General features: G+C 44.3%; 1 protein-coding gene across 4 annotated transcripts in view; it reads right to left on the minus strand.

Annotated features, from left to right (window-relative positions):
- Positions 1–20,345, minus strand: part of MCF2 (MCF.2 cell line derived transforming sequence) — a 57,574-nt gene that overhangs the window by 26,984 nt on the left and 10,245 nt on the right. For 2 of the 4 annotated variants that reach the window (XM_068696652.1, XM_068696651.1), the window contains 7 exons: positions 19,215–19,283; positions 18,540–18,654; positions 13,927–14,017; positions 6,776–6,895; positions 5,590–5,706; positions 3,275–3,424; positions 377–501 (listed from right to left, as the gene is read on the minus strand). In XM_068696652.1, coding sequence (XP_068552753.1) covers positions 377–501; positions 3,275–3,424; positions 5,590–5,706; positions 6,776–6,895; positions 13,927–14,017; positions 18,540–18,654; positions 19,215–19,283 — 787 coding nt within the window. Of the gene's footprint in view, positions 1–376; positions 502–3,274; positions 3,425–5,589; positions 5,707–6,775; positions 6,896–11,637; positions 11,830–13,926; positions 14,018–18,539; positions 18,655–19,214; positions 19,284–20,345 lie in introns of those variants that run through there. The other 2 variants (XM_068696654.1, XM_068696653.1) reach the window with 2 other exon arrangements.

The following is a 20,345-nucleotide window of genomic DNA, read 5'->3' on the forward strand; positions in this document are numbered from 1 at the left end:
TCTCAGGAGAAATCAACAGACATGCATATATGGCTTGTGAAGATATCAGAGGCTTTTCATGAAATCACCTCTGCAGACAACAGTATCTGGGTGAAGACGTTGTTGCCATCTCTGTTTTATCAGAATAATATCCGAGAGCCTTGCATGGGAGAACCCTTCATCTACCCCTCAGCCCCATCATATAAATTCAAAAAAATATCAGATTAAGTCCAAGGTGCTTGACAGAAGTTATCCAGCAATTCAGTGGGTCTGGAGCAAAATTCTGGTATTTCTGTCTGTACCTTATTGATAGGCTACCTAAGCAACACATCTGTATTCAAATAAATTGAGTGTTTCCATTGAAAAACAAGGCAAATTAGCAACATGCTGCACTCACCGATTCACAGTCTCCCAGTCCCCAGGCTTCTCGCGGTGCTGGTCCTGACTGCATTCACCCACCTCAGGCTCTTCTAAACTGCTTAAAAGCAAGTTTCCTTCTTTTGTGACTGCTGTAATATCTTCCTGTATAATGCAAAATATTTCTGGCTCAGGTTATTTCTGTGAGGTAAGGGTAAGTCATTTCACATTGCTCTTGCCTACATTTCCCTGACAAAAAGCAGAGCGCTGGTATCCATCAGACCAAAGGACTCCCAGCAAACATTTTAGTTCCCTTAAACCTTGGAGCTGGGGGAGGCTAAACTATGAACTCGTCACCATGCTGGCTGGGAATTGGCATGCATAAAAACATGAAGCCATAAAATGATTCAAGATGCCAGAGGGCAGCATTACTACCAGTCTGTCTTGGTGAGCAGGACGGTTTATCTATCTACTAGTTCATGTTTTCAAGAAAGTATTTCTGCAGGTTAGGAATGTGCTTTTCCACCTAGGTCTTCATAGGAGGTTGCTAGAATAGCATCCCATAGTGGTGTAATGCCGGGACAGAGACAGAGCCTCTATGTAGAGAGGCAAATCAGCACTTTCAATGTAACCTACTCTTAGAGAAAATTCAAAAATGTAGTGTGTTCATCAGTATCAGATGAGGCACTCTGTCCTGCCATGAGCACAGCCCCAAAGCAAACACGTGGCAATTTACTCAATTATTTTCAGAGAGAAGAGACCATACACAGAGATGAGAAGGAAGCAGAAAATAGATGTGGCTGATGAACTGAGCTGGAACAACCACTGAAAGAGAGTGCTACTTCCTGGAGGAGAAAGAGTCCATCCCAGACAATGACCAGATTTCTATTGCAAGAGAAACAATGGCAAAACAACTTTTGGGATAAGATTCAGAAAGCACCGTCTTACTTAAACTTCTGCCTGCCCCAGATTGCTCACAGCAACCTAAACCTACGAGCATCTTCAGGGCAGCACAGCCTTCTTCCAAACACAGCAGCCCAGGAGTAGATGGCCATGGCCACAAGAGATTCTCCTCTCCTGCACACGAAGCGTCCACTGCCAGTTTCCATCCCTGTCACTAAAACTTCATGGAAGATGACTGCAAGGAAAAACAACTAATCTTTTTGACACTACCATGCACAGCAGACTCAAAAGAGGAGTTGCACAGTATTCTTTAGACCATGGGGAGCTGCTATTTCATTGTGTTACACCTCACTCTCAGACACCACAATTCTGCTTTTGATTCAAAGCCTTTCATTATATGTCAGACAAAGTAGCTGAACTCTCAAACAGGTGCTAACATGATTTTGTCCCATTCAGTATATTAAAGAGGTTAATTTTTCAGTTACTCTGTTTAATTAATTTCTGTCAATTCTTCATTGTGTTTTCAACTAGCTTCTGTTCAGTATCACAGCTACATAAATTATCCTGATCTACTCATTATTCGAATTCAGGAATCAGCTGTACCAATCTTTTGGTTGTAAAGAGATATACAAAGATCCCATGTCTTGCTGTCACCACAATCTGTGCAGTTTCTCATCTGCTTTCATCTTTCATGGTCTTAGAAGGAACAAAAAAAGAAAAAAAATGTCAATGGAACTGATTTTAGTCGGAAGCCAAAGAATGTTTTTGATATTTTAAATTAATAGATGAGGCATTAAAAGCAACAGATGCTTTGTATTGAGCACTGCTGTGCTTTATATGCAAATGAATACACATGAAATGTTTTATTTCACCACAGAGAAAAGTATATATTACTGATTTGTTTATATACAGGACTAAACTGTGTAATCCATATTTCCTCCCTACACTTTGGACATAATCCTAAGCACAAAGTCTAAGTCAGTCATACACCAACATACGTAGCAGCTGTTTTATGACAACTCTGTTCATTTCCAAAGAAGAAATAAAGGACCTCTCATTATCTATAATCTCACTTCCTGTACCTATGTGCCTGCCCATACATACATACCTACATACAGAACCCTTCGGATGTCATTTTGCATATTTCTAACTGGTAGCCTCCTGGGAAATCACTGTCACTTGGACGACAGATGATTATAAATGAAAACAGATACACTTATTTGATTTATGTGAACGCATCCTGCCATAAAGCAGAGGACCTCATTCTTCAACTGCACAGCACTGCTATTAGCACGAGAATCATTTAGAAGTGAGGGCCTGGGGACGTGCCTATGCTGTCCCCAGAAAGATGCAGGAGCAGCAAAAACAACAGCGTGATAGCAGCAGCTGGCTGCTCTACAGCTTCCACTAAATCCTATAAAAATTTAATCAGTCAAAATAGTTGAAAAAAAAATCTTAAAATATTAAAGAAAAAATGTTGTTTAATATGAAACATGAAGGCTCACAGGGGTCAGGTCAGGAGCGCTCTGTACTGTACACTCACAAGAAATCTTCACCTTGCATGCTCTCAGTTTCCTTAAGTCCCCCTGGGGAAGCAACACACAGTAAGTGTGCAGCCCTGCGTGAAGGTGGAGGGAGCTGGGGACAAATCATCCCTCTAGACCTGCTCATGGTCTCTGCTTGAAACTTTATTCAGCAGTGGGAATGAAGCGGAGGGAACCCCAGCTGGGGCAAGCAATGAAGCCTCCCAGCTGCCTTGCTGCCAGAGGGGCAAGCAAACCCCAGAGGAGCAGCACATTTTAGACATCGTTTTCTGTATCAAGTAAGGAGGCGTCTGCTTTCTGGATGATAATTTACTTGAATGCATGACAAATGCATGTATAATATACAGACAGTCATGCTGCTTTATTTTGTCTGTCAACACATACACATGCTTGGGAGGGATGGAGGAGCGGGCATCAAACACAGAGGCAGTCCAACCCCAGAAATTCCCTCGTGCTATGCAAACAGCGGCTGAGCTTGTGATGAGACATACCTTGAGCTGGTAGTACTTCTCAGTGCGCAGGGCCAGGATGCGTTCAATTGAATACATGTCGTCTGGTAGTTCGGTCTCTGCCAGCTCCGTGCCAAAAGATTGTAACATCTGCGCAATTTCCTTCACAGTTAGTGCAAAGCTCTCTATTGCCTGGTGGGAGACAATAACTGCAATCAGCTTGGCATTTGGGATATTCCTACAGCTCGCTAAGAGTGCACTAAGAGCCAAGGCTGCCGGTGTGTCTAGCAGCCTGCTCTTGAAGAGGTGGGTGGGAAGTCCACCGCTGATGCATCTGTTCTGTGCCATGGTGTGCTAGCTAGTGGCCACCAACACACGGCCAGATGGCTTTTAACACAGTCTGAATCCACAGCGGGGACTTAAATTAATATTGGGGACAAATATCCCATGCTTTTTCTGCTGCCTGTTCTTCTGCACTGTGAGATTTTTCCTACCATGCTTTAGAGGTTTGTGGCAGAAGCCACCATAGGATCTGTCTTAAATATTCCTTTTCTACCATCATTCTCCTCTGGTTAACCCACACCTGGAACCACCTCCAGACAGAAGGACTTAAGGGATGCCTTTGGCTTCCTGCTGATGGATGTTTTCAGATCTGCAAGCCAAAATAGCAGGTTACATCATAGCCACCTCATCCACAGCTTCACCAAGAAGACAAGGGACATCTGTCCAAACAACTAACCCCAGCTTTCCCTCAGGCATGGGCACAGACTTGCCACAGCTACGTGCTGTTAGGATGGCAGAGCTGCCCTGGCCCCCTGGTGAGACCCGTCCCCATTTGGCACTGTGCACCCCCAGCTCCTGGTGAGCTGCAGCCCCAGCGGCAGGGAGCTAAGCCGTGCACTGGAGACAAACTGCAGACACTGACATTGGGATGGAAATGAGTGCTGCTGGGAGCTGTGCACGCCAGCCAGATCCCACGCTGCAGGGTGAGGTGGGGCGCTCCCAGTCCCGTTCTTTGCTCTGATCTTCCCACTGGTTACACTAAAAGGAGAGGGTGAAACCTCTCGCTGCCTCAGCTGCTCCCAGACGGTTACATCAGTGAGGAGCTGCCCATCTCCTGCTCAGCTGGCAAAAAATTACCGCTTTGTGGCATGCCTGGCGCGTGCTGTGTGATACCCACCTTCCACAGCCATGCTACATGACAAGTGGCACGGCTACAAAAACAAATGGTCACCCCGGACTTGAAACCCTGTCCATCAGGAACACACAAACAGCTTTGTCTCTACTTTTAGGAACAGGATAATATACTGAAACATAAGTGACTGCATTTGTATTCCATTTAAACAGCATGTATTTCCCTTGGAAATTTCAGGAAATGTTTTATGAGCACCTTATAAGGACATTTTAGAAGATGTTTTTAATATGGACACTTATCTTAACACACACAGATATGTTCTAGAAGCTCATCTTTTTCTTAGATTAACCCTAGCATTTTTGTCATTCATTTTGTCACTTCTGTCTCAAAGTGTGAGAGCTATGTCATTGTCACTGTAACACATTGTGCAAAAGAACAAAACTAAGAGCCAAAAATCTTAAAAAATCATGAAAGTGGCAATGCGTCAGTGCAAATTGGCAAAAAGTTAATGGCAGAAGCAATAACTTGAACCATTCCAGCAATAACGTCTTGGGCTTTTGTCTTCATACTGAGATGTACATCCTGTTGCTGCAGGACAAGGGGCACAAGGATTAGTCTAGTAGTTATCTTCATTGCTATTTTATTACCAGTAAAGGTAACTGGGAACTCAACCCGCCATTAATCTGATAGACAAACTCACAGTAAAAACTAAGAACGTAGAGGAAGGACAGAAATGCATGGCAAGATGCAGCTCAGGGAATTAAATGACCAATTCCACAAACATCCTGGCAACATTAAAGGAAAATTCTTGCAAAGGAAAAAAAGAGGGAGAGGGGTGTCTGAATTCAGTATGCAGACAGCATTCTTACTGCCCTAGATCCCAAACACATCTGTGGTATTAATCACATGAAGCAACCATTATAAAAAAAGCCTATTTTGTATCTGCCATTAAGGGAAAGTTAATAAAGATTTAAGATGACATCTTTCAGTAGCCGCTTCAAAAGGAGCCTAGGGGAGTTCACCATCCAACTCCCCTATAAATCCATTAAGGCTCTTAACTCCGCCTGACACCTCTGTAAATCTTATCAAGGAAACATAATTGCTCCAGGGGGTTACTTTTAGCTATGCAATGTTCATTGCCTTATAGGAAATGTTTAGCATGTTCAGAAGGATCAGTGGATCCCCAATGCCCAAGCGCCCAGTGCTGAGCCCCAGTACGTACAGTCCTGAAGATGACCCACTCGCTGTGGCAGTATTCCAGGGTGCCTCCGAACTCTGGGGTCAGCTGCTGTTCATCAATGTACGTCAGCAGATCACTAACTGAGCTCAGCATAACCACCTACAAACAAAGCAACATCATGAGTTGGCTGATCACTTCCACCTAGGCAATATACAAAGCAAGCTTAGAAATATTTTATGTATCTACAAATTGGGTTTGCTCTATATATTGTTCTACAGCATGGCTTTCTTCTTATGCTTATGGCTTAACACAGCTTTTATTTTACATGCGTGACCATTTTTGTAAGCAAACCCTGATCTCCCAGGTGCTTTCTTCCTTAAATGAAAAGTACAGTGAGATGCTGCAGTACCTAACTGCCCATCAGAGCTGAAAGCAGAAGAAATACAGGTTTTTCAAGAGATAACCAGTAATCTGGAAAAATACACAAATTTTACTACATCACAAAGCACTGGCCAACTTCACCTAAAAACACAGTTTTTAATACGAGTTTCTGTGTGTCTTGATCTTTCTTGTGATAAGTCATGAATTTTCAAAACTGTGGAAGTGACAATCACTCTAGAGTGAAAAATACAGTTTGTAAAAATTGTATTATTTCCTAAAGGAAAGTATTTGTTTGCTTTTTGGGTTTGTAATTGTGTTAGCCTTACATTCCATAAAAGTACTTTTCTTCCCTTAGTTATTCTTACTATGTCTATTAATCAAGGTGGCTTTAGAAGTCTTGGAAACTTTGACTTCAGAACATGAAACCATTTCAGTTGCTATTTTAGAAACAAATAGCAACACAAAGTTGGTATGGTGTTTACACTGAGATGAAAATGATGGTTACGGGTGGAATTCATAGCAAAAGTTTCTCTGGATGTGTGTCTTGACGTTTCAGACAACAAAAAAAATCCTGAGCATGGCTTTATCTTTTATGGAGGCATGCACCCTCTTTGAGGGGTGAGGATGGGCTGGTAAGCCCACCACCTACTACTACCACTGACATGCTCTGCAGTGAACAAACCGAGCACAAGTAAACACAAAAATACTACAGGAGAGATTTGGTAGTAGTAGGCACTACTGGCAGAGATGCTCCAGTTACTCTTCAAGTCAGTGCCTGCAGAGCTGGCCCAAGGCGCAAAGGCAGCCACCAATCACACACAGGCAAAATGCCTCTGCGCACTCATACCGGTAACTTGAGCAGAAAATCCTCCTGACTAAACCGAAATCCAATGTCAGTGAAGGTGCGCTGGAAAAACCCCGTGGGACGAAGAACCATCACTAAGTGCAGGTTCCCTGGGAACGACGCCTGCAAGAAAACAGAGATGACATTCAACCTGGGCATTCAGCACATCCAACAACTGCTTTTGAACACCTTTAAAAGATGAGAAATTATTCACAACTTAGGATTCTTCTTTCTGTTTGCCCCTGACAGCCTTTTCTGATTCTTGTCTATGCTAGGTTGGACTATGTGTTTCCTAAGGCAGGTGTAACATGACATCTACTGATGTTGGGCCAGCTCAAGAGCTTGCCTGCTGGGCTGCAATCCCACTGCATGTCAGCAATTCTTCTGCAGGCTCACAGCTATGTATTTTCCAAGTGAGAGAGAGAGACTGTAAGTGGTTTAGAGACACAGGATTTCATTGCAGGACTATGCAGTCCCACTTCCCTTTGGAACAAGCAGTTGATCGGCCACGCACCTTGAAGGGCTGCAGATAATACACTCCAAAACTACATATTGCAGTGAGCACTGTAACTTAGGGAGTGAAATTATGACTTAGAAGAGAACAGAGGTCTGAAATTTCAAGGGAAATGACAGACAAATTGGGAATGCAAAATTTATTTCCAACCTCAATAATCACCCCATAGCTGCACCAAGCATACTCTGCTTGTCCCTGCTCATTATCGGACACCATTTCATTTGTGGTAAGATTTCGGAATTTCCTGTCTATGTTGCTAGCAACATTTTCAAGCATATGGTTGGCAGGTGCTTTTTTAAATAGATCTGTGAAAAGGGTGCTTGAGAATGAAAAAGAATTTTTAAGAAACTAGGAGTCATATCATTAAATAATGGATAAGCACATGATGCGAAGAGCTGAGTTAATTAAGATGTACAATTTTCTCTGAGATCTAGCCAGGCCAGGTTAGATTTCTCAATATGTTCCTCCTCATTTATTTTTTCATTCAAACTTAAGAGCACTAAAGCTGTTAGATCCTCACATATTAAGGTGCAAACGTAATCCATTGGGCACTAAATGATATCAGAGTTCTCATCCTGTATGTTCATATGAAAAGTTTTCCTTGAGCAGATAAACAGCTAAATCTCATGCAAGGGCACCCTGTAAGCACCCCCACACACTGCACAAGTGCAACGTGTGCATGCCAAGAGCAAGACCATATAGGCAATTCCCCATCTCCTGCTCTCCAACTGCAAGGCCCTGTTGTACATCACTTTCTCCCTCCCAAAGCCCCTACACACCAGACGTGATAGCAGTGCCTACACCAAAGGCAAGAGTACTGCACATATTTAGGTATTTCGCACTGCAGGACACTTAATCTATGCCTTCAAAACAAGGATTGTTACCATAAACATGCACTAGAGTGTTCAAAAAAGCCATGATTTACAGTTAAGATCTGCTATCCATGAACTGCACTATAACTCACTCACTACGTTTTCTTTTGTAGGAAAGGTCAGGTTGTGGATTGCTCACAACTCTACTTAGAAACAGTGACTTTTAGGATCAAATAAGCCACTTAGATTCATTACATTGATCTGCAGCTATTTTGAGTAGGAGCAGAAAAACTATAAATGAATGAATGTGAATGAAGCACCAAATTATTACCCTTTGGAAGTCAACGAGAACTGTGCCAGGGACAAAGACTTGGCATTAGAACCAAGAGTAAAGCATTAAATACCCAAGAAGTTTGTGCTGGCTCCAGGCCCTGGGTGTTGTACCCCTGCCACACAGCACTCGGCGAGCACATAGCGTTTCTGAAATGGCTGCCAGCCCCCCCGAGCAGTGATGGTTGCAGTGCAGGAAAGCCAAGCAACCTGTGCTCACCCCTGTCAAGCCTGCAGATGGCCTGAGATCTCAACGTGGTCTGGCCATTGCAGCTTGGAGACAGGTCTCGTCTAAGAAAGTGCGGCTGAGAGGCTGCAGGAGATGCAGGTTCAGCTCCCTGCGTCAGTGACTATTTCCTTACCTCTGAAAGGAGGATCAGCTCTGTTGCAAGACCACCACAGACAGGCCCCACTGGAGGACATAGCTCTGTCTGAGGAGGGCCACACCTCTCAGACCCTGCTCAGTTTGGGATTTTTAAACCTTCCCATATAACTAGGGAGAAAATCATCCCCAGGGTACTGGATATCCCTTGGATATGTCCAAGGACCTGGAGTGGTTCCTCACATTGAGACTGAGAAAAATCTCTATATGGGATGCAGAAAAACTTCACTGAGGAAAGCACCACCAGAAATGGCACAGCCTTGAAAATGTTTTGAATGGACTGAAAATTTACAGCATGAATATTTCACTGGAAAGTTTTGGCAAGCTCAACACTTATCCTCCAGCGTGTCCCTGAGAAGCTGGCTGCCTCTCCCACCCCACTGTGCCGGCTGCCCGCTGGACCCAGTAAATGCTGCTATGGCTCTGTCCAGGTCTGTGGCTGGTCTGGCTGGTCCTTGACACTCTTCTCGCTCCAGCACACCCTCTGGCACAAGGAAGTCCCAAGGAAGAGGCTTGTCAACCTGTGTTTGTGGCAACAACATCCCTGCAGAAGTGCAAGGATATCGTGGCATTCCTTCCCTTCTGCCCTCGAGTCCCCATTTTCTGCATTTTACAGCGTGGTGATTTCCCAAGGGGTATTCCTCTCCAGATTCCTCAACAGCAGTAGCCACCAACAAGATTTCAAAGATATCACCAAGGAGCCACCAGGAGCTGCAAATCCTGAAAGAACAGACATTTCTGTTCCATGACAGGCCCTGACATGAATTGTCCAAACTGATTTGAGCCAAAGCCTTGTGAGGCCAGCGGTCTTACAGTGCTTTAAAGGAGTCTGGAGGATGTAATTTTCTGTATGGTCATCAGTCCCTCATAGGTGACTCCAGTGGTGAAGTGTGAAGTCTCACAGAGCCTGAGGACAGTCACTGTTTCTAGCTCAGGAACACAAAAGAGTGTTCAGGTCTCTGAACTTTAGGCTCCTAGCTTATTGAAAAAAAACTGTCAGGAATCTCTCTGAGAAGAAAAACCAGCCACAGATGCATCCTCCCTTGGCCTCATCTCCTTATCCCCTAGGAGGACCAGTCCCCTTCAGCACTGCTTGGCACTTCATGCAGAGATGGGCCTGCCAAAACTATAGTACAACAGGCATAGGGCATTAAACACCCTTCTGAGAGCAAAGGTGCCTTTGGACGCCTTTGGCTTCATGACTGCAGGATGCCAGCATGCTGCGTGCAACATACAAGAAGAGCCCATAGCCTGACACTCACATCCTTCTGTCATCTCCACTACAGGGGCAAATTCTGCTCCAACATGACTTTATGGCCCATGCATGCACAGCTGTACCCCTTTTGCTGCTTGATACGCTTTACCTCAGAGGTAGCTGCGTTTCCAGGACGGGTTACTTGATTTCCATTTAGTTTAGAAAGCACTCGGGGAATTTTTAGCTGATCTTATACCTCTAAGTCCTGACCTTGATTTCATAAGTAGCTAAAAAACAAGACACACAGCTTTGAAAATCATACCTAATGTATTTCCAGCATGGAAAAAACAAATGAGCAAAAATATAATCTTGCTGAAAGACAGCTAGCAATTAACCCATGTCCTGTGCCTTCTTGCAGACTTAAGATAAAGGATGAAAATTAAAAATATGGATAGATAGACCAGTAATGCCCTGGATAACATTCCTGAAGGGACTATATATTTTTAATCACTACTACAATTCCAGTTCATCTAAGGAATGAAGTCTAGAGCAGTTACCTGCAAACTGAGCTCTAATAGTACTAAAGTTAATGCTGGCGTGAGGAAGAAAAAAAAAAAAAGAAAAAAAAAACTTTCCCCGTAACATACTGCAGAAAGCAGACAGAAGGGTCCTTAACCTTGCATTGTTTCATCTTATTTTTTATAATGCTATAAAGAATCTCGTGCATAATAAACTACCCAAAAGAACCCTCTAAACCTTTTGCCCTCTGGCATTCCTCTGCAGCATATTAGGGAAGACAAAAAACTATCGGCACGATTCCACTAAATCAGGCACTTGGCAACATTTCACTGCTATTAATTCACTGACCAAAGAACGTGTTCAGAAAAATTCCTCCTGTCCTGAGGATGCAGATGTGCGTGCCTTAAGGCCCCAGTTCAGCAACTTGTTTAAATGCATGCTCAACTACAACCACACCGATAGCCCTGCTACAATCAAGGTAGACAACTGGGCTAAGGCAGCACAAGAAAGGGCATACCCTGAGAGCATCGCAGTTGTTAACTCCTTGGTGAATATCTCATCTCAACATAGCCAATGTGATTTTTCCTAATTTTAGGCATTTGTTTTGCAGAGAATATTCTTTGCAGTTCCCAGGGCTACGTGTGAGGCTGGAAATCAATAGGCCTAACGAAAAAAAGTAGCATCTGTAAGTTCGGTCCCAAGCAACGGAAATTGACGCCGGTGGTCCTTACGGGGATGCTCAAGTCCATGCCTTTCTCCTGCCCCTCGCGGGAAACACCAACACAACAAAACGCCAGGTACACCTCATCCGAGCTCTACCCTCCCGGAGAGCCAGAAGGAAAACCCCACCGCGTTCAGCCGCCTTGATTGCAGCGGGCTGCAGAATTAACCCCCAAAGCTGCCGGTGCGAGCAGGGCCTCGGGCTGCGCAGTGCTCCTTTTGCAGAGCGGGCAGACCCCTCTCTGCGGCAGCCCTGCGGGACCCCGGAGCACCCAGCCCGGAGCCCGAGGCTCCCCCGGCGGCTCCCCTCTCCCCAGCCAGCCGCCCTGCGGCGGGGCCGTCCCCGGCTCCCCTCTTTTCCTTGCCGCAGCGCAGCGCCGGGCGGAGCCTTACCGCAGTCCTGCGGGCCCTCCGCACGCCCCGCGCGGGGCTCGCCTCGGCCATGGCCCCGGGCCCGCGGCGGAGCAGCGGCTGCAGCGGGCGGGATGCCCCGGGCAGAGCTGCGGAGGCTCCCTCCCGGCGCTCCCGCAGCCCCCGGCTGGCAGCCCCGCTCCGCGCCGCTCCGCTCCCCAGCGCCGGCTTCGGTTTAAGGTGGAATGCCCAAAATCAGCCGCTCTGCGGGGCCGGCTCCTTTCTGCCAGGGCTGAGCCTGAGCGCTGAGCCTACAGCTAGTCGCTTTTTTTTTTCTCTCCCTCCCCCCCGTTTTTTTTCCCCCTACTGTGATCTGAAATGTACATGCAAAAGTTGTTCTGTATTTTGCGTGCGAAGGAAAAGCCCATGGCAAAAGCCAAGGCTTGACCCTGGCACCGGGGTCTCGTTTGCCAAAGCCAACAGGACAAGCACGAGCCTGTTTTGCCCACGTTGTTAGTCTAGCTCTGAGAGGGAACAGCAACATACACAAGGAGTTAAACAAAAATCTGTGTTCTGATCTAAAAAAAAAAAAAAAAAGAAAAATCTGGATCAGATGCATGACTGCAGAGCTGCAATTGCATTTTCTTACACTGAAAAAATAGGGCACTGTATTCCAAATGCAGCATATTTGCACTTCTCTATTCTAAATTTGTACAAAGATCAGGGAAAAAAATATTTTTCTATCGCAGGATGGGCTATGATTTATGACTGGAAATAAATCAAGATCTAAACTTTTGTGTTATAAAGGCAAGTCTAGCCAAAGACCTCCTGCAGACAAGGACAGCCTTCTAGGGCTGGACCCTCTATGTTTTAAGGCAAGATTCCCAAGTCTTAAGATTTAGCAAGCACAGATTTCCTGCTTCTCATTCCCCTTTGTACAGAGCTCCTCCACATTATTTACACGGACAGCCCTGATACTACAAAGTCACTTCCCTGTGTGGACACAGGTACACAAACAGGGTGTGTGCTCAAAGGTCACACAATTATTATATTTTCTTATTAAACACAGAAGGAACAACATTTCTGTAGAAGCTACAAATTAGGACAGACAGGATTTTTTCATATTTGAAACTTCCAAACTATGCAAAGCACCTACATCATCCTTAAAGGAAGCTCTTAGTACCAGTACTGGTTCAAGCACTGGCAGCAGAACTGAATTTTGATGATCCCTTTAAAGAATTCCTTTTCAATTGCTGCTGTTTCTCTAATGGTTACCATACGTTGAAATTCACTTTGAAGTTGAGGGGAAAAAAATCAGTGCCCCAAATATTGACAGCAGTATTTTATGCACCCTGCAAAAAGGCAATGGGTAATCCTCCCTTCCTTCCACTGGATGCCTGTGAGCACTGCCTATGGCAAAATGTCATTAAAGCTCAAATATCTTTAATGCCAAGTTCAGCCAGACCAATACCAAATTCTTAAATTAGGAGGAAATCTAACTTTACTAGATCTAAGCAGAATCAGGTAAGAGCCCTCTTTCTCAGTACACATTGTTGACTTAATTCTCTGTCAGATGGATCAATGCATGTAACTGTTTGATAGTTACAAGAAGAAACAAAGACAATAACAATACACCCATAAAATTGTCATCAACTTACCTACATGGCATGGTCCAGGTGGAAAAGCATTTATCAGTTAGTTCCTATATACTCGTGCACCCATAACAGTGACTTTCCTACACATGCATACACTACTGTAATACCACGCTGTATTTTCTGAAGACACAATGCATTGTTGAGCTGTAAAAACCTTACTTTTGAGTTATGCTCAGACTGTAATGATGGATAGTACATAAACGCTTGTAAAAGATATTTAAAAATATGAATGCATACATACATTTCAAGACAGATTTTTTTTTCCACCCATGCCCACAAACAAATGATTGTGAAGCCTGTTTTAAGAATCTAACACTTTCAGCCACCAACAATTAGGTAAAATATAGTCACACTAATAAACAGTGTCTAGAAAGGACATATATGAAGCCAAATTCTCCACCCATCAAAATGGCACAAAGCACATTTGGACCGCTAAGAGGAAGTACAAAAACAAGCAAATGAATCAGTTAATGCTCAAACAGCCCATTTACGCATTCAAATGAGGCACAGCGCCACGACTGAATTAATTTGAGGGCCATAAAGCAGAATACTACCTAGAGACAAAGCATGAGAATCATTGTTCCTGATTCCTGATGTTTTCTGTGATATGTAAGTGATATGTAATGGGAACGATGACTTAGTACACTAAAAGAAACTATCATTAAAGAGGACTTACTGCTATTTTTTGGAGAGTCATTTTGACGGATGTCCATGTGTCCAATCTTCTATCCAGGATTAGGATAAATTTGGTGTCAGGCTCATGTTGACTATGAAATGAGAAAACACCAAGCAGCCAGATAACATTTTGAGGGAATGTGACTCTGTTCCCTGCCCTTCCTCCCCTCCACCCCCACCCCAAATAGCCAAAAAAAAAAAAAAAAAAGCCCATTTTGACATTTCTGCAGTTGTCAAATCCGTTCAAAAATATTTCCTAGACCAGACTCCAGTGAGAAATTTGGGAAGCCCATCTCATGGTTAGCCCAGGGCTAAGCATCACCTCTGACACGGACAACACTATTGGCACTCCGGTGGGAGCCACAAGAGACAGTGCCAGGTGATCAGCTCAGGTTACACATCCCTGCCCTCATCACTGAGCTCTTCCCTCTGAGGGAGCTTGCTACCCACCTGTCTGGGTTACAGCAACCAAGTGAAGCCCCCTGGTTTGTTTTGGCACAAGGAGGCACAGGCGACAGCAGCCCCAGGGAAGGGCTGTGCCAGGGTGGATGGAGACAGGGAGCTGACGGTCAAACAGCCCTTTGGGGTGTCGCTGGCACTCACTGAGCACTGGTTCATTTTGCAAGTGCAGGCTTCGTAACACCCTTTTTGACATCCAAATTCTCCAAGTCGATTTGAAATCCCCAGTCTTGCCAATCAAGTAAGCAAGCAGCCCAGGGGATCTGCATCCTGTCAGGTTACCTAATGCATGGGAGTCAATAACTCAAATACACCCTGCCTCTAACTCAAACAGGCCCTCATCAGGCTATCTGGTTACATCTCCAACAGCAGACACACAAAGGACAGCCAGAGCTGCAAACCGGAGTTGTGTTGTACGCAGGTAAAGGTACACCACCTTGTAACCAAGCCCTCTGATGGGAGTGTATTTACAGGATGCTTAGGCCATATTTACAACATTTATTTGGCAGATGCTGGAACAGGATAGCTGTGTCCCGTGCCACCCCACTGGGGCACCACAGTGTCACAGAGAAGCTCCGGTACCTGTGCTCCTCTCAAGAGCTGTGCTGGCTGCTGGCACCGGGCACGACCCCACGCAAGGAGCCTGCCACAAACACTGGCTTCAGCAGCCCTGAAGTTTGGCAAGTGCAAACACGAGGGATTACTCACAAGTATCACATGGCAGACAATACTTGGCAACTCCAATGCAGAGAAAAGACACTTAAAGCCAGTGCAGGAGTATTTATTCAGTGCACATCTTACTACTCTAGCCACACCTTTTACAAATACATTTGAAAAAAATTAGCCGTGGTGCTGACAGCAACAATGAAAAAATCCTTTTTGGCCCACAATAGCAATTAGCTGAAATACAAAGAGGCATCCAGCTCCCAACCTGTCCCACAAATATACCTTATGGATCTGCAATGCCATACTCAAAGAGCAAAGGTTTCATGCCTATTTATGTATTGTCATTGAGGCATACCAGAAAAGAGCAAAGAAAATGAAATCTGTTTTACACATGGGTCATACACAAAATTTTTGAATATAATAAAGTCTGAGGTGAATTTACACATTGTCATCTGGAATCGGGCACAACTTTTCAGCCAAAGCCTTTTTTAGTCAAAATAGTTTTGGCAGCATTAGAAGGTTCTGCACATTTATGTCAGCTCTGTGACTTGCCAGCAAACCCTCACCAAGAGTTTAACAACAGTGGTGCTGGGAGGGGGTCAAAATGATCTTTTTATATGAGGATCATTTTGATAATGAGGATAAAACTGGTTGGTTTTTCAACATACCCTAAAACTTTACAAGGTAGGTCTCTGTCCAAGGAGAATTAAGTTCCCAACTCCCCATGATATTACACAACAGGCTGCAATTGAGAAAAATACAGCGTTTACGCACTGCTGTCATTATAATAAATCCCAAAGAAAAACCCAGAACCCAAGCAATTTAGAAAAAGCAGCCAGATCGTAATGCATTGTCAGTTTGTAAGAGTACGCCTAAGTATGTTATTTACTCAGGACAAGGTTACATTCAGAGAGTAGCCTCTCAGCAAGTAAATTTACTTTTATTGGTTCCATTACAGTCACAAAACAAGAAAGTTCCAAGCTGTACAAAACCCTTGAAATCTACTATGGGAAATTTTTAATTTATGTTGGGGGAAGTGGAACTAGTCTGTGACTACTTGTAATTAGGCCTTGTAGGTTTATCAGATTTCCAGTCCCGCAATGTACCTTTCAGACTGGCAATAAAAATAAATCAATGTGTTCTCACAATTGCTTGCAAGGGGCAAGTTCGTTTACACCCAGCAGCAGAAAGATGGAGACAGATCACTGGATCAAGACTTAGTTCTCTCCAGGTGCTTCTTGTCACTTTTTTCCTTACCCCTAATTTTGTACATGTTGCAGGACTCACCAGACTAAAAATAAAGACTTGTGATGTTTTGCAGGAGGACTTGAAATCGGATCCCTGACTCTGCAGTTGTGAGCTTTTTCACAGGGCCGAGAGGCTGCTGGTGAGATCGGAGTATTCCCCAGCACTCTGAATTATCGCTGTTTCACTACTTTGTGTCACCAGCCAGGGCTGTAAATCACTTTGCTCCAATGTGATGATGTGAAATAGGCAAAGTTTGTCTAAATACCTAAAAAACTGCAGAGTTGAGATCCCCGACAGGGTCTCCTTTCCGCAAAGATCAGGATCTGCCACTCTCCTGCACTTCTCCTTCCAGCATGCCACCCTGCAGTGCTATTCAACAAAGCCCACCCAAGTGCCAGCGGGCAGCCCCGCGGCACACAGCCCACCACGAGCATTTTGACTGGGGTGCACGGGTCGCTGAATATGGGGACACCCTACATATTTTTCTGTGCAGCTCTTCCACACAACCCCGTCCTGCAGTATGGTTCTCAGGAATCCCAGAGTAAAATTAGGTTGACTACAAGACTCTGCTTCCTCCTGGCTCTATCATTAACGTGCTCACCTTGCTGAGTGAATAGCTTACAGCAGCCATCTGCTTTACCTACAGTCGTCTCCAGGAAAAAAGTACTTTGTGAAATTCAGGTCCCCAAAACACTATAGGCCTAGCATTCCATATGATTCCCTCAGACCAGTTTTAGCAGGACAACTCACAGTCCTTGCTACTGATTGTATAGGAAAGGCAGCGTGTGTGTGGTTTTGATAAACGTATGCCTGTCCATAGGTATGCAGCAGGGAGGTGTCAGTGCATCTACAGCTGACTCCGACATGCACATCAAGTATCTCCCTTCTTTAGGCAACTCCTGGCCCAAAACCTGAGCCCCAGTGCCATGCTGTGATGCTGCCAAGGGACACATACCCAGGGTAGCAGAGCTGACACGTGCCTTGTAGCCCTTTCAACATCACTGCTGTGACGCTTCTCCTTGCTCCCTGACACCACCGTCTTTCAGACTCCAAAGTGTTAAAATGCACATATTGTTCAGACGGTCGGGCATTGGAGCAGGCTGCTATGGTGGTAGGAAGACCACAGAAGCATGATTAAAGTGGTTTTGCAAATAACATGCTGAGCATGTTTGAATCACCAGCAAGCTTGCAGCTCTCATTAGTTTCTTGATTGAGTTTGACCTATTACAGGGACAGCAAGACTGCTAATCATGCTAATGCTGGGCTGTTTACAGTCACATGGAATAAAAAGCCCTGAAGAAACCAAGCAGAGCTGAGAAGCACGCACACATGGATGTGGGCAACCTGCACAGCAAGAAGGTGAGCTGCTGCCAAAGTGTGTGGAGGGGAGAGCCCCCTCTGGCCTGTGCCCACCACCACGTGCATGCAATCCACGAGCTTGACCCAGGAGCCTACAGAATTTCACAGTTGGTCAAAAGAGAGGATGGAGGAACTGGGGGCCCTTTTTATTCCTGCAGAGGTGGCAAAACACAGTGCTTCTTCCAAAGCAGCTGCTGATGAAAAGCTCCCATCTAGCTGCTGTTAACCTGCTCTCCCTGAAAGAATAAATTTGCCAAAACAGGCATTATTCAATGAAATTACACATGCCAGGTAACTGAGTCACCAGTCTCAGCAGCAAGAAATGGGAGGGCCATTAATCTAAGTACACAGCCCTGCATGTGGTACAGACAGATTGCCAGCTGCTTAACCCTGAGATACAGGAGCATAATGGAGCTGCAGCACGCTGCTGAGCGATCGTGTATAATTGGGACCCCAAATGGTTTTGTTCCTGTAATTATTCTCTTCCTCTGGTTACATTTCTCTTTTTCCACAGTAATGACTCTCTATTTGTAGACGTCAAAATATTACTCTGCAGAGACCTGGCGTATTTAAGTGATGACACATGTCAAAGCTTAGGGAAAGCTTGCTGCTAATTAGAAACTTAATAAACTGAATTTATGATACATGCAGGCTGACAAGTAATAGGGATGATGTCCATTTTGACTCTGCAGATACCGACACATTAAATATCACACTTGGACACTTCAAGAACTTGCAATTAATTGCTTGTTTTTTCCCTTGCTCTGGGAGCTGAAGACATCCCTTGCCCTCACATGTGGTGTTGCACTGAAGATCCCATGCCCGACCCTAGTCAAACCAACACTGCGTATCACAGGTGAGAGCTGGAAGGGAGCCACATACCTTGGGACTGACGTGAGGTACGTTAAGACTTTAGTTACAGTCTCCTCGGGCACATCGTTGAACCGAGAGTTGTCGGGGAAGGTGATAATCCAAGCCTTATCCTTCCCTCGGCCACCTGGAATGAAGACAAGAATGCTTCCTTGGATGTGTTTTCTAGGAGGGCAGCACCAACAGCCAGGTGCATAATTCAGGTCAAAAACCACCCCATACCCATTAGCCTGTCCTTTTTACAGAGGCTTTTTACACCACCAGAAAAGCCAAAATAGGTCAGATTCTGGCACTGATTTCAAGCACAACACACATACACAGGTGGCAGAAGCAAAACTGCCAAGTAGCAGGTATTTCCTTTATTTACTGAGCATACTTTACATGAGAAAGAAAAGAAGTCCCAAGGAAAATCCAAACAAGCTATTCTGGAACTTACACATTTCATTGCAAAATGATTGTTAATGCGTTGAGTGTTTTGAAGGTAAGAATATTTTACAGCATGTCTTGAGAGAGAAATTTAATATGCTCTTTCAAACCACCTCTATGTTTTATTAACAACATTTCTAGTGGCAATGGAGACTACTTGATGGATAACATCCCGTATGGAGTATCATTTTGCCAAACGGTTCATCTGGAGTATTTAATTACCACATAGAGAGAGAACATGGAAAAGTTCATCGTACACACCAGAAAGGAAAGCAAACTGTTTCATCAAATCATCACTGATGTCCTTTGCACAGATGGGTATTGCAGTTTCTGGAAAAAAAAATAAATAAATAAAGCAGCAGTCAAAAAGGAAGCAAAACTCCAAAGCAAACACATTTAGCAATGTGTCAACTCAAAGGCGGGACTCAAACCCAGCGCACCTTCCCTGAACTATCTGTGAAAGCTAGTAAAAAAGAATATATAGAGTCAATAGCAACACTGGAGAGCTAACAGGGCAAATGTACTCAGGGAGAACTCCTGGGGAGTGGGAGTCTTCTCCCCTCACCAGTGTATTTCTAATATAACTTTTATGTTTTGCAGTTAGAAATTTTGTCCCCATTTTGCAAACTCCTTCAGTGCTTTCCAGACTTGGCAGTATAATGGGCTGAGGTTTCTGCTGGGAACAGCAACAGCCAGGACTGCTGCACTGTGAACAAATTTGGGGTTTCATATTGTCTTTAATTCTGAGTAAATAAGCTTCCGAAATCAGCCCGTCTGTTTTCAGCTGGCTTGGGGCCACACACACTGGAAAGGAAAGGCTGTTGTTCTTATGCTCGCAATTAGATTTCTTTTTAATTAAATAATGGGAGGGGTTGTTGTAATACCATATTTAGCACACTGTTACCATTTCAGTGGCAATGATGCACATCAGAACAATATATATAATTTTACCTTTCACTGGGAAAAGCAAACATAAAGCAGACTCACTGAACACAATGGGAGCTTATAGCTGGTGGACATCATTCTAGATTATCTATAAATGGAAAGATAGCTAAAAATTAAACATCCTTGTTCCTGCAAATAGATGTTTTGAAACACATCTGTACAGATTAAGGTCATTTTGCTTTCTGATAATTACATTTTAAACACTGATTGTTTTACGGAGTCAGTCCTAGGGAGCAATCTGTTGGCTGTTCTAAATCAGACAGGCGAATACTTCAGAACACTTCACCATAATCAATATTTATTCTATTTTACTTTTTCCCAAAAGCTTTCTGGTCACTTGTACTTTATCTAAGAATTTTTCAAGCGTTTTGTTAGCTGCACCATGACAGCCCTGAGTGCACAGTATTCTGCCTTCTGCCATCCACGCCAGCCACCTGCTGCTCTCCT

This window comes from Anas acuta, chromosome 13 (assembly GCF_963932015.1).
Source record: "Anas acuta chromosome 13, bAnaAcu1.1, whole genome shotgun sequence".
Taxonomy (NCBI): domain Eukaryota; kingdom Metazoa; phylum Chordata; class Aves; order Anseriformes; family Anatidae; genus Anas; species Anas acuta.